Genomic DNA, 15,188 nt, shown 5'->3' on the forward strand with positions numbered 1-15,188 from the left:
CCATAAAATCCATTCAGGTATCCTGAGGTGAGAGTTCATGGGAATTTAGCCTAACTTTGGAGCGTTTTTAAGCCCCTTTCCAGACACTAGATACTTACGGTCATTTAGTTTCAACAGATACCAGATAAACAAGTGCATCGTAGCTCATTAAAGACAGTGATGTAGGCCTCAAATTGTGGAGCAAATGTATCAGGATATGGGGGGTGGCCCCTCCATGGTGGTGTCCCAGGATCAACACTGTATGAAAAACAGTGAAGTTTTCTGTCACCTGTTCTTAATTGTGCAAGCAAACTTCAGCTTCAGTGCAAATGAGGACACAGTGATCCTCATGATGTCATTAGTCCTGAGGGGTTGTCCTTCATTGGCCTGTGAGTCCAGTCACTGTTAATTTGCAGTATTTCGGAAGTATATGTGTAATGAATTGTACTGTAAGGCATAGTATACACAGTAGATTACTAAATGAATTGGCTGTACTTAACTGACCTGTTACTGTAATTACTATCAATCTATATCAGAGGAAAGCTTCACTGCATACAAACCTATCAGCCAAATTACCACTTACTTTAATGAATGACAGGGCTACATACATTCAACAGTTTTATCAAGAAGGGATGAAACCACACACACACACACACACACACACACACACACACACACACACACACACACACACACACACACACACACAGGAGAGAGATACAGACTAAGACCGTCCATTCCCTAACAATCAATCAGGGAAATTGGCAGCCCTGTTGTGCTGCTACTCCGGGGGTCCTGATTTCACAGCCAGCCTCCGTCACTACTGCGTCAGCACTGATGAGCTCAGCGTTACCGGCAGGGAGGGAGGGAGACATGGGAGGGGGGAGTTTGCGAACGGAGGGAGAGAGAGACTGAGGAATCAAGGAGAGAGAGAGAGAGAAGAAACGGGGTGTTGCCGCCTCAGAGACACACTCACGCATCGCAGAGTAACAGCAGCAGGGCGAAGACAGAGCATCCCTCCATCCTTCACTCTGGGACTGCTTTTTTTGAATTATTGAAGCCGTACAAAAGTCTTTACATTATTCAACGTAATCAAAGCCCGAGATATTGTGGAGGTACAGTGCGCCTCGTCATATCCATCGGCACAGCGCGTTGACCGCAGAGGAGAGAGCTGTGTGTGGCTGTTTCAGCACCTCGGACAGAGAACATGGCTCCAATGCTGGAGGACGGAGCTCAGCTCGGTGAGTGTGAGGCTTTGACTCATTACAGATGACTGAATGTGTGAGGATGTTGGTGGTAGCCTTGTGTCTTGTTAATCTTCAGAAAGTGAGTTTCTCATTACACGTGACTCGTCTCAAAAAGTATTACCCGTCGTTATTAGTCACCAATACCTTTAAATTAAAGATACAAATTGGCAAAAAAGCTTATGAGAGTCATTTAAATGAATTCTAAATTATTGCCAAAAAATAATAACAGTACAGTTATGTTAGAGTATTCTATGAAAAAATACTCCTCCAGTGTGGAACAACGTGCTTGGGGAGACCTCCAGCCTCCATTTTGCAGCTAGCTCCAGGGCGACCGCTACCGTATTGATCAGACAAACTAACCAAACAGCAAGGTGGAGACACATGTTTTGAGATACTAATACAAGCAAAGTTGATTTATGTTTATTACTTATTAATGGATTCGAGTGGGTGTTACTATAGCACAGGGGAAGCATGGAAAGCACCTGTTTGTTTGCTTTATTTCCCCCTCGCTTCAGCAGCTCTCTCTCTCACCGCCCTCCCGTTGCCACATCCATCTGCCTGTTGTTGTTGTTGCCTTGAAAGCCACTCCACCCAGGACGTTAGGCTGAAATATTAATGACAATAGAAGGAAGGAATCAGCGTGTACAAGTGCTGTTCTCAGATTGAAATGAGCTTACTGTCTCTACTTACTGACAGGTGGTACATGAATTGATCCTATGCCCACAACTATCACAGAAAGGAACTAATTAACAGTATATATTATAGAAATATTACTAATAATTCTATTTCTAAGGTATATACACTTGAAATGAATGTATAGGCATTGTAACCTTTAAAAAATACACAAAAACATAAATTACATAAAGGCTTGTGTGATCAGAAATGGCAGCAAACTCCTAAAACATCACCATTTACCTGTAAAGCCTTATCAGTAAATGACAGGGAAATAAGTAGTTGCATACTGTTAACATACTTTTTTGCTGTGTGTTCACATGAGACCCTCTCAGAATCACCCAGGCAACAAGGTTGTTGTATGAGAAATTATAAATCTATGATCAAAAACTGATCATCGAGGTAGATTTGACCAGATGAAAAAGATACAGGGGTAAATATCCCCCACCCCCACACCCACCATCACCCCTGTCTCCATCTCTCTTTGTATGGGTGTTAACCTGAGTGCTTTTCCACTGGGCCGCCCTCTTAACTGCAGAGACTGGTGTGCGTTTTCCTCCATTGAAATAGACCTATTAACTCTGACTGCATGAGAAGGCAGCGTGATTGCTGTTGAGTCACAGTTCAACGGCACAAAACAAAGAACTCAGACACCGAGAGGAAAAATATGCCAGTAATGTGTCTCTATAGTAACGTTTTAGTGGTACTACAGAAGACAAAAGTGCCATTGAAAGGAGCTAGGTCCCTAAAGTGATGTTATTGTTGAAGTCAGTATCACTGACTTTGAGCACAATCTTTCCCTGCTGTAGGAGGAGTATGAATTTTATGACACGGGGCGTATCACAAATTTTTGGCCTGTTTATTAGTCAAAAAAATGTCCCTGACATGTATAATATTATTAACTGACTCATCAAAACATACACTTATTTCTAACATTTGTACTGTTGCTGAGGTCTTTTTACTTTTCGATGTTCTGCTTCTGAGTTCAGTCATTTTTTATAAACCTCTTGTCAAGAAATCAGCCAGTCACATAATGACGTTAGGTGGTTTTCCCAGCAGTTCATTACTTACACCAGCTGTTTCCTGTTGATTTGCTGTAGCCATGTTTGGAATATGCACACAGTACTGATTATATTTCATCAGGTTGAACAGATTGCGTTGTTTTCATCTTCCTCTGAGTCAAGACAGCAGCCTGCGTCAGTCAGACACACAAAATGGATTCATTTGCCTGAATTCAACAATAAAATCTGTCGGGGTGAATTGTTTTACTGGTGCCTGTTCTACAGTATTTGTCAGGGTGTGTGGTCAGACAATGCTAATCAAAGTTACATCTCTGTTCCCCTCTATAGTGGCAGTGCCAGTAGGTGTTGCTGTGGTGAGTGTCTTCGGCCTTGTCTTCACTGTGTCAGCCTTTGCATGGATCTGTTGTCAGCGCAAGAACACCAAATCCCAGAAGACACCTCCCTACAAGTTTGTGCACATGCTCAAAGGGGTCGACATCTACCCGGAGAGCCTCAGCGGCAAGAAGAAGTTTGCTGCTCCTGCCACCACGACAAGTAACGACACCAGTAAAACTGATGTCAATGGAAACTGCCACACTGTGTCACCAATGAGTCCATCTGACACCGGTAAACTGGCGGCAAGCCCAAATGGTTCCAGGCCGGCTCTACATCTGGATCTGGAGAAACGGGATCTGAATGGCAACTTCACCACCAAACCATTTCATCACCACCACCAGAAGGTGCGCAGCTCCCCGGACCTGGAGCTGCCTTCTCCCCATGCAGGGTTCACTCAACCTGGGGTGATGGACCGCCGTGACCTCCCTTCACCATCCAGCACCCTCTCCAGCCAGGCGCCCACTCCCGCTGTGGACAAGCCCCAGGGAGAAGAAAGGGAGGGCGGGCTAGGAACCCTCCACTTCTCCCTGGAGTACCAGCCAGAGAGGAAGGCATTCATTGTCCATATCAAGGTACTGTATGTGTTTACAATCAGTTTTTTGATAGAATTTTGAATTTAAGGCTTGACACAGTCTTGATTGATTGATTTGACTTTGGATACAGGAAGCCCATGGCCTGACCCCAACTGATGAACAGTCGCTGACCTCTGACCCTTACATCAAACTGACCCTGCTTCCAGAGAAAAAGCACCGAGTGAAGACCAGAGTCCTGAGGAAGACTCTGGACCCTGCCTTTGACGAAACCTTCAGCTTCTACGGGATCCCACTGGCCCGAGTGTCAGAGCTGGCCCTTCACTTCATGGTGCTGAGCTTTGATAGGTTCTCACGTGATGAGGTCATCGGAGAGACCCTCGTACCCTTGTCTGGGATCGACTTATCGGAAGGGCGTGTCCTGATGAGCCGAGAGATCATCAAGAAGAATGTCAAGGTAAGATGTGAAACAATTAGGATGTTTGAACCTTTTTAAATTCATGATTATTTCTTTATTTTTTTGTCTTTTTTTAATCAGTTTTCTTTGCAACACATTTATTTTATGTATCAGTCAAACAGAATACAAAATCACTTCAAAATGCAAATTGGCTCCAATAATGACTCATCATTTCTCTCATCATAAGGAAAGTGCTAGAGTGCTTCCACTGTTACAATATTAATCAGTGCATCAGTCAGCGCATAGTCATCTTGAAAACCATTTACCTATTAAAATACAATGATATATGCGAATTATGAAACTTTCTTTTACTCACCTAAACGGAAATACATCACATTATATTTCTGGAAACCACATTCTCAAGTTTTAATTTACTCCAATGGTATAATCTGCACCTTGAATAAAGTGTTAAATTTCAATCTGAGCAATATATTTTGCAAATGCCCTGAGTAATTCACTTTCATCACTAGCTACTTTAGAATAATGTTAAATGAAGCCAATGGAGGAGGCAGATAGGAAGTGTATCCCTCTGTGGAGACGACAGCAAGATCTGCTGCACCATTATGGATTTGAAAGCTGATACTGATGTCTAGTGATTCTAAATGGACTGCTGTGAGTTTGGATGTGTGACCGCCTTTGCTGTTTCTTTCTTAAATTTGCGTTACCAGGTTTTGTTTCAGTTTTACATAATTAACCATATTGCCAAAGAGCTGCTTCTTCTGAAATCCTTAAAAAATGTTGTTTATGTGATCAATGCATTTAACAGCGGAAATAGATATGATATGACATGTTTCCTCTACCACGTAGAAAACAAGGCGTAGATCATCGCATAATCAATTATACAGTTAATTAAACTTAATTTATGTTTAATTTAGTGAAGATCTTTACATCCGAACAGCATCAGGGAATTAAAACAGCAATGCAGAGATGGACAGTTTCAAAGGGAATCAAATGACCATTTTTACGTTCCCAGTAGTGTATTGAATAGATGGAGTGATACCCACACCACACCATTATGGATCAATGGGCTGGTGGTCAATAGATTTCTGCTCCAGACTGGCTGTTCCTGGCAACTGTAAGAACCGCAAATGTACTTTAGCTCATTTCCAGGAGGACATTTTTCCTTTTAGAGGACAGTCATGTACTGTGTCATCAGAACCATTTGTTGAGCTGTGGGCTGGCGTACTGTGTTGTAGTATTGTGACACCTATGATACTGTATATTTCTTGGAAATGCATTGGATTAAACGTCACAGCAGACTTGGCTTCATTCCATTCAGTGTACTGGTGAATGTAAACGATGTAAGACGATATGTCTATCCTTATCATAGGTCTGTGGTATTGTATACAGCAGTGCTCTATAGATTTGAACTCGATAGTCTGGCTGTACATGAGCATTTGTCCATTTGCAGGTGGAATGTGAGATGATATCAATGTAATGATAAATTTGTGGGCTTATATTGTACTCCACAGAGCTCTAATGGGAGCACTGTGCCTACCATGTGGCAAAGGATGAGTTTGCACACATTTGTACCTTCCCAGGAGGATTGTGAACTATCTGTAATATCTTTAAAGATATCTGATACGATATAGTGCTCCAGAGAAGTGCCTGGAAATGCAGCTCAGATTCTGAGATATATAAAAGGTTCATTCCCCCTCAGCAGAGCTCCCTCTGTATTTTCATCATCAAGAGGATAATATTTCCTCAACCATGTTCTGCTGGCTCTCTCCGAGCGGAGAGTAACCATATTTTTTTCAATTCCATTTCTCATTTGGGTCTCAGGAGGGACAAATCTCATAAAGCTGTAGGGAGGAGTCTGCTGTGTCTGAACGCTTTTAAGTTCGATCAATAGAAAATTAGTTTTAGAATCTGTGATATTGCTTCGCAGTGGGATTTGTCTTCTGGATTCTTTTTTTGTAATTTCATGTTGGCAGGTGAAAAGAGAGAGCGGTTTGGCCTCTTTAACTATAGTTCTTTACTGTGTACCAGCTGTCCTTATTTAAAGTGTTCTCTTTATACAAAGAGATTGGCACCACTTTATGTGCAAATAATGGTGCAAACAACCCTTTTGAGGGGTTGACGAAAGGGCTTCACAGAATGCAAAGACAGAATCAAACGGAATAGTTTATTCATAATTCCATCTAGTATTTCATATCAGCATGAGACTTGTTTTTTGGCTGAATTTTCTCAGTGCGAGCCGTCTCCCTTGTTCTATCAGATTAGAAGCAGCCTTTTGCTAACAGGGTGGTGGCTCTCTTTGTCTGCATGGCATAGATTATGTCTCACTGCTTTGTGTGGGTATGTGTGGGTGACTGTGTGCATGCGTGAGCACACAGCAATCCGGCATGTCGCAAGCAGCATTGCCATCGCCCTGTTTTCACCCTGGAGGATGTCAAAAACATTAAATTAAGCATAGCATATATTTTCAAGTGTAGTCACTACTTCTTTCATCTTTAATGAATATGCCGTGACCAAAGAGGAGCAATATAGAAACACACCTGTATTTTCAGAGACCTAAACATCGGGTCAGCGGTAGAAGTTGTCTTTGTCTGTGTGCTACTTCTTATTGCCATGGCAACAATGAGCTGAGGCGCGACATCCCGTTAAGTGTGATCACAGCATCCGAGGTGTCAGCTCTCTTGGGTGTGGACACAGACATGGATGTGTGTGTGTGTGTGTGTGTGTGTGTGTGTGTGTGTGTGTGTATATGTGTTTGTATTGCAAATGCAGAGTAGGGAGCTTCTCAATCACACATTTGTGCTGGTTAGCGTATAACACAAGCCATAAGCAGGTGGTGATTATTTAGTTGACAGTCATTTAATTGTCAGCACTGACACCATTTGCACTACAAGCAGCTGCAGGTTTCACCACAGGATTGTTGATAGTAGCTAATAATTTGCTTCATTATTAATGTACAGATTTTCCAATAGTCACACCCTTTTAGCTGCTACTGCGTGTATTTTTTCTTTTCTTAATTTCACCTGGTAAAACTTGTTAAATTGTGAAAGAAATTGTGAAGGACAGATGTAAATACAGTGGCAGTGATTTTAGCCTCATTCAACACTATATTCACAGTATATTAACATATATATATCAGCCTCTGTGGCAATAAATAGGATCAGGATAAGGGGAACTTTCATTTTAAAAGTGAGGAAAGAAACATGTTTTGGCTTGTTTAGTCTGCTGTCGTAAATATGTTTCGGTGCCAGTTCATGTCTGGTTCAGACGCTGGTAAACGTGTCAGGAAGTCTCTTCTTCTCAGTCCCTTTTCACACCTGCCATCTCTTTTTGCATCACCATTTTGTTTTATTTTCCACCGGTATTTTGTCTCTCACCACCTGACACCCATTCACCTCTCCCCTGTCTCTCCACAGAAGTCCTCAGGCCGAGGAGAATTGCTGCTCTCCCTGTGTTACCAGTCCACCACCAACACTCTGACTGTGGTCGTCCTAAAAGCCCGCCACCTGCCCAAGACTGAAAACAATGGACCTACAGGTACAGCAAATCCTTTCAAAATGCAGTCCATGGGATCACTGCTTACACAAACAAACACAAAAGCATGAACTTGAATGTGAATAAATGTGCATGAACTTTCTCCACATGACCGTAAACAGATGCAATCATGTTCCTCTTCCTGCCAAGTAGCCCAGACTACTTTGGATGCTGCGATAGTTGCCGTAATGATACCACCACCGCACTCAAGTAATCTGATCAGGATGTGATAGAGAGCACTTTAGTGACAAGCATGCACACACGCACACACACACACACACACACACACACACACACACACACACACACACACACAGTGTTTACACAGCCAGCCTCTTTTGTCCTCATCACCAGCATCCATCATTTCCGCTCCATCGATTGCCGTATTGATCTGGCTTAGGAATAATATGGCTCTCTGAAGCGGCTGCAGGGATGGATATTCACCATGCCTTTTTTTTTTTTTTTTTTGCTTCTGTCCTTACTTTGCTCATCTGCTCTTGTCATTCTTCTCTAGATCCGTACGTCAAGGTGAACATGTACCATGGGAAGAAGCGTGTTTGCAAGAAAAAGACCCACGTGAAGAAGTGCTCCCCCAACCCGGTCTTCAATGAGCTCTTTGTCTTTGATCTGCCCTCTGACGAGGGGCTGAGGGACACCAGCGTGGAGCTGCTGCTGATGGACTCAGACACAGGCAACTCACGCTGCCCCAATACTGTCCTCGGGCGCCTGGTGCTGGGCACATCAGCGGCGGGCACGCCTGGCGAGCACTGGAGGGAGATCTGTGACCACCCGCGTCGCCAGATTGCCAAGTGGCACGCTTTGTCAGAGGATTAGAGCGCCAGGGTGTTGTTGGTGGATTCTGTTGTCCATGTCCGATCTGGTCCAACAATGAGAGGGACGGAATGAGGATGGGCAGGATTTAACATCCTGCTAGTCAGTACCCAATGGACTTTCAGTGTGGGAAACAAGGGGGAGGGGACTTTGATGTTGTGGGGAGGGTCATTTGAAGTGATGTCATCACTCAATCAATCATCTAATCACTTATCTTTGAAGTTATCGGGGTTCAGCAGGGAGGGCGGGGCATAACAAAGGGAACCCCATAGCTTTAAACGATCCCAAAGACTGTCACCGAAAACCACCTGGTAACATGCAGCATCATCTCCATGGCAACAACCAATTGTCACTGTAACCGTGTGCAGTGCAGAATGTCTTAAATGTCGCTATTACTCTTCTTCTTTTCTTCCTCTGCTCCTTCTTCTTCTCTTTCTTCGGCTCTTCCTCCTATAAATAGTAATCTAGTCCAACATACGAAAACCAGAATGAACCACATCTGACAATGCTGTAAAAAATGTGGATTATTAAAGTTTATTTTATAACGACAATGTTTTCTTCATAAAGATGTAGATTGTTTTTATTTATGTTCTTGTTTTGTACTCTTATGGTTGATTTGTTGAACATGTTTTGTAAGTATAAGTGGTATTTCATATATGATTACTTATTAAGTACAAGAAAGCCTAAATTAGGTGGTCTGAGAAAAGACTGGAACAGACTGAGTGCACTGGGGACAGTTCATTGTGGATGCATTTATGTGTGTGCGTGTGCGTGCGTGTGTGTTTCAATATGAGAGTGCTTGTGCTGAGGTGAGTGTGTGTGTATGGGTGCATGTGTGTGAGTTAGCTCTGCAGAGATGTGAGCCACATAATGTTTACTGTAGGTGTTTTGTCCCCCTTACTGTGAGCACAAAGACAGCTGAAATGTAAATGTATGTACCTTACTATAAAATATGGCAAGTTCTGAGAAAAAAAATTGAGTGTGAAGTATTTATTTCACAAGAAGTTAAGTGTGTGTGTGTGTGTGTGTGTGTGTGTTCTTGTACTTGCTACACAGTGAGGACTGAAAAACGTTTTTCAAGCACAGTGAGGACATTTTGGCCAGTCCTCACTTCTTCAAAGGCCTGTCTGAGGGTTAAGACTTAGTCTAAAGGTTCAGGTTAGTGTTAGGTTTAGATTAGGCTTACGGTAAGGGTTGGGGTTAGGTGTTTAGTTGTTATGGATGAAGTTAGGGTTAGGGGCCGGGAATGCATAATGTAAACGAAGGTCCTCTAAAAGATGGTAGTACAGGGATGTGTGTGTGCTCAGAGGTAGGTTATTATCACTCAAAGCTTTTTAGCTCTTTTAGGATTAACGGAAAAAGTTAAGGTTAAGCTCAGATTTTATTTTAATATTGTGACATCCAACAGCTCAGTTTCACAGAAAATCACCCATGAGATAATTTTATTGAAGGTAAAAGCCTCTTTTAATATCATTATACTACAGTACATAGTCTGTGCATGGATGTGTGTGCGTCCTCACCTCCAGCACTCCGGGGATGACATCATCGGGCCCCTTTCCAAGTCTGATGATGTAATAACTGCTGAGTGGCTAAGTGCTCCAGGATGAAGTCATCGTGTCTGAATTTAATATCAGCTAAGTGGTGCGGTTTGAGAGGACAGCTGGCTCAGCATGCTTACTAACCCCTCCCTATTTTTTCTGTCTTTATTTTTTTCTTAAAAATATGGCTCAAACTAAGAAATGTATTTTATAACCTCCCTGCATTCAGCCTCTGTCCCCTCTCTCTCTCTCTCTCTCTCTCTCTCTCTCTCTCTGTCTTCCCTCCACTCTCTAGTCTTACACCGAGTTACATCATGTGTTTGCTGGTGAAGCATCTGTAGAAGCGGAATGTTCTGTCACTCTGCCCGTCCTCAATTGTTCTGACCTGGGAGGTCGCTCTCTCAGATGGCTTTCTATTTTAAAACTATGCTGTCAACTTTGAAGCAATAAAATAGACCTGTGCAACGAGCACCATCGCTACCATCCCCTATTGCTCACTTTCTCTACCTATCCAATCATGATTAAGCCATTTTAGTTGACGCTCTAACATGGATATTTATTGCCCTGAATGGTGTTTTGTTCAAGGGCATTTTGACAACATTGTGATCGCAATCTGCAGATAATGACGTTTATACGGCTAAAACCAGACTCCATGATTCATCAAATGCACCCTCATCACCCACCGCCCCACCCCCCCCACACACACGCTTCCCTCCTTTTCTTTTTTGAAATCATTCAGACATATTGAGTGACTTGTAAACAATCCCTCCCAACCATTTGTTCAACACACCCAAAGTTATTCTTTTATGCCTATCTCTGTCTGTCCATAGCCCATAATTATTAGTGTGTGCTTTTTTATGTTGAGAAAATCAGTCAACAAAACATAATAACAGAGTAAAGGATGAAATGCTGGAATGAAAAGAAGAAGAAAAAAGACTGAATCAATAAATATCTCTCCCAAACAAAAGATGAAAACAATAATTGTGCAGAGGAAAGATTTTTCAAAAGATTTCAAGGTTCTCTTTTGATAGGAAATGTAAGTTTCGTAATGCCTAAATAATAATAATAATGATGTTTTGGACCGTTCAGTGAAGCAAGGTTTAATTTTTCTTTGCTTTGTTGTTGTCACATTGATTTCAGAGTCAGACAGACAGTGCAAGGACAGTCGCCTTGTCAGCCTCCCTGAAATACTCAGCTGCTTTAATGACATCTGTTCACACAAAGCCAGGCATACAAATTCACATCCTTCAGATTTCATAGTGATGTCATAGCTATTCCAGTTCAGACTGAAGCAACTATTGCAGAGTCTATTGTATGTGGATTACTGACCTATGTTAGCATGCTATGTGCATCTATGGGTGGGTGTGTGTGTACTGACCTCTGGCCCAGTACAGCAGATAGCAGTTAGTCCCTCAGGATCTAATCAGAGTGCATCTCCTGTGATGCAGAACCAGACCCTTGATCTCCTCAATACAATCCTCAGTACTATAGACACACACACGCACACACCCTCGGGTACAGTACATCAGTAACCTGTCTCCTAACATCTGTCTGAGTGAGGTCAAGTTAATCGGATTCAGAGAGACAGGTACAGAAATCAAATCACCACTAGCAGAGTGTGTGTGTCTGCCCAGAATACAGAGAAGGGTGTGTGTGTGTGTGTGTGTGTGTGTGTGTGTGTGTGTGTGTGGAAGAGAAGGATTTGTCCTAATTAGGGAACATGTGGGGGGACAGGGGACACAAATTAGTTATCTGTGTTCTTGTTAATGCTTCTTCTTCTTTAACATTCCTTGTACTCTAAATCAGCCTGCTCTTTTTATGCTGCTACAGTCTCATGTTGTTAGTGATGAAAAGAAAGAGAGGGCATCACTGTTAATTACCAAAAAAAGCTGCAATAGGCTAGACTTTTGGTGAATTAGAGACTTGGCACAGGGGAATTCAAAGAGAGAGGAAACATTGTGAAATATCTGAACTGGGTCGCACCAGCTATTCCTAAATTCATTACTGTCTGTGTAAAGTCCTTCCCTCCTAAATTCCACCCAAGCTATTAAAGTTTCAAAAGGATTTACAAAATTGGACTGTACTAATAAACCTAACAATATATTCAACACACTGTCAACTATTATATGGATATATGCGTTTTGGAGTTGGTAGTATGCATGTTAGTATGACCGGGAAATATCCAATTTTGCAAACTTAAAGGGGCAAAAAGCGAAATGGTTTCACCGCTAGGTTTGCTGTTGTGCACTGCCTGTAGACCAAAACAAAGTGTGTCATGAGCCACACCTCCCTCTACCTCTGCTCTCCACCCCCCACCCCACTCGCCTTGTCTGTGCAGCCGAGCACCGCAGCATCTCCACGGACTTTTACATCCAGACGGTCCCGGTGTTTCTTCCGCAGGCTCCACTTCACTCAGCTGCCTGATATACCTGCTGCTTCTTCCCACATTCACCTGAATAACAAACCAGGGCTCGGTGCTCCGGTTGGATCCAAACGGAGAACCAGGACCTAACGTTAGCTGGGAGGCTAGCGGAGGCTAACTGACTGTGCTGGCAGCTGAGTGAAGTGGAGCCTGAGGAGGAAGCACCGGTTAGCCCCGGTTTCACTACAGGCAGATTGACTCGCCACAGGGGTGAGGAAATTAAACCTAAACAGCCAACTTAGTTTGGCTTAGTTTAGCAGCTAGCGATGTCTTTCACTCACTCTCAGTCTCTGCTGTGTTAAGCTATTTCCCTGCTTTTCTGTTAGCGTAGCTAATGTCCCTACTCTTCTCCGTGAGCCGGAGCCGCGAGCCTGTGAGCCCGCCAGGCTCATGGAGAAGAGTAGGGATGTTAGCGTTAGCACTAGTCAACTGCCACACTAACGTTCCTACTCTTCTCCGTGAGCCCGTGAGCCTGCCATGGCTCCGGCACGCACGAGTAGGGACGTTAGCGTTAGCTCCTGGAGTTAGCACTAGAGCTACTACAGCTACTGGAGTAACTTACAGCTGTGGAGCGCTTCTACCAGCTCTTCTCGTCACTGAGCCTCGCCTCCATCTCAGCAAATATATGGCATTTATTACAGGTACCATCATCATTGAAGTAGGCAGGGACATAGCTAAACACAGCCCACCAGACTGCCTGCCGGGCTACATTTTACAATGCTAATTGCAAATGTTAGCTGGGCTGCCGGGCTACTCACCTAACACAACTGTAACGCCTGACCCATTGCTGGGACAGAGCCGCTAATAACTCAAGCTCTGGACATTAAGCCATGCTACGATTGTAACATTAATTTTAATTGAATCAACATAGCGACATGTGCCTAATGTTACTGTAACACTAATTAAAACAGACATTTGACTCCACCATTTCACTTCAAAAATATGTGCTGCCAAGGCTGTAGCCTTTTATAGGGAGGTGTGTGAATGATAAGTTATGTTTTCTACAACACCTTTTGTATGTGACCACCCTCGTTTTTTCGTCTTAAAGGGAAACTAGGCGATGGCATTTTCAAAATTTATAGGCTACACATTATCCCTATAGTCTAAAACAGTCCAGAAATATAAGTAAACATGAACAAATATCTCTCAAATCCAAAAACTAGAGTGCTGCAATTTAAATTTGTGATGTCATAGGGTATAAAGTCTGGAGCTGCTCCACAGACAATAAGGAAAGATGTTACAGATGACAGAGAGAGCCCCCAAGGGAATGTTCTGAGTATATGGGAACATTTTCTGTTTTAGAACTGAGAACACTACAACAAAATAAAGCTCATTTGGGTATAAAAAAAGAAAACAAACTTTTTGTGACTTACCTCTTTGGTTTCTTGTTTTGAGAGAGAGTAGCTCATGTTCACAAATATTTATTAACCTTTCCTAGGCCATGGAAATAACATAATGAAATTATTAATTTAGGTAGTGTTTCCCTTTAACTATACCTCAACGCCATACAAAATTATTTTATCCAATGGGCAATTATGTGTCTGCCTAGCAGTTCACCATTGGACAGCCTACGGAGAAGCAATGCATTTTGGGGCGGTTTAGTATATTAACAAAGCCCATGTCTCATATTCAGAAATTTTTGCAAATCCAATATACATCCAAGCATTTCTCTCATACACAGAATCCACATACCTTGCAGTTGGAACGCTCTTTATACTTAGTTTTCTGTTATACTTAGTATGAGCAGTATGTCAATGTGCAATTTTTAACAGTGTCAGTTCAAATATGTCAACCATAATTCATAGCACCTCTTGTACAGCTCCTGGTCTCTGAAATACAAAATAGATTTGGAGCCAGACCTGAAGCATGAAGGTCTAAGTATGCACGATAGCCCTCTGAAGCCCATGTACAAAAGATGAATCTGCAGAGCGAGCTAATGGTATGAGGAGAGGAAAGTTTTCAGTGAGGCTGCTGGAGTGGAGGAGGGGGAGGGTAGATAGATGGCTGAAGGGCGGAGGAGACAAGAGTCAGACAGCCTGGCAGGAATAGAAGGAGGTGTGGAGAGGGATGACATGGCACTGTGTTGAGATATGAAGTCTAGGCGAAGGGGACTGAAATGAGAAAGATGAGCAGTGGGGAAAGTTAGTTGGGGACACAGTGAGATGAGTCGGTGAATAGCTGATGTGAGTGGGTTTCTTGCTGGTTAGTTGAAGGGCATTTGGAGGTCATGAAACAACAGCAAAGGAAATGGAACAAAGACACTGAATGACTGAGACCTAAACCTGATGACGTTAAGTGTGAAGGTGAAGGACAGAAAGAACGCTGTTGAGCACAGTGTCCTTGTGAGATGAAAGAAGAAGCTTGAAATAACCAAGAATGACGACATGAAAATATATAGGCTCCTATAAGTCACCATATATTAGTCATACTTTCAGCTTAATTTCTAATACTAATTATTACACTCATATTTATTGTCTAAGATTGTATTTATTTTAAATCTTCCAGCAATAATTATTATAATGTACTAACATATTTCCTTATGCCACATAGTCACTAATAAACATCTGTTACAAAAAAATGCCACCTGCTTCTCCTGTTGCTTCTCAAATATTGAGCTGCCAAT

The 15,188-nt window shown here is 42.6% G+C and overlaps 1 protein-coding gene across 1 annotated transcript; it reads left to right on the forward strand.

Moving 5' to 3' along the window:
* Window positions 1–899: 899 nt before the first annotated feature.
* On the forward strand, window positions 900–9,568 carry syt4 (synaptotagmin IV). Its single transcript, XM_049569269.1, has 5 exons — window positions 900–1,220; window positions 3,248–3,867; window positions 3,959–4,282; window positions 7,657–7,777; window positions 8,289–9,568. The coding sequence occupies exons 1-5, from the start codon at window positions 1,187–1,189 to the stop codon at window positions 8,606–8,608; spliced, it is 1,419 nt and encodes a 472-aa protein (XP_049425226.1). The 5' UTR covers window positions 900–1,186; the 3' UTR covers window positions 8,609–9,568.
* The last annotated feature ends 5,620 nt before the right edge of the window (window positions 9,569–15,188 follow it).

This window comes from Epinephelus fuscoguttatus, linkage group LG23, assembly GCF_011397635.1.
Source record: "Epinephelus fuscoguttatus linkage group LG23, E.fuscoguttatus.final_Chr_v1".
In the NCBI taxonomy this organism is placed as follows: Eukaryota; Metazoa; Chordata; class Actinopteri; order Perciformes; family Serranidae; genus Epinephelus; species Epinephelus fuscoguttatus.

Coding starts and splice junctions, on each gene's coding strand:
- syt4 (XM_049569269.1), top strand. CDS start 1,187: ATGGCTCCAATGCTGGAGGACGGAGCTCAGCTCG. Junction 3,868..3,958: donor CATTCATTGTCCATATCAAG/GTACTGTATGTG, acceptor CTTTGGATACAG/GAAGCCCATGGCCTGACCCC. Junction 7,778..8,288: donor TGAAAACAATGGACCTACAG/GTACAGCAAATC, acceptor ATTCTTCTCTAG/ATCCGTACGTCAAGGTGAAC.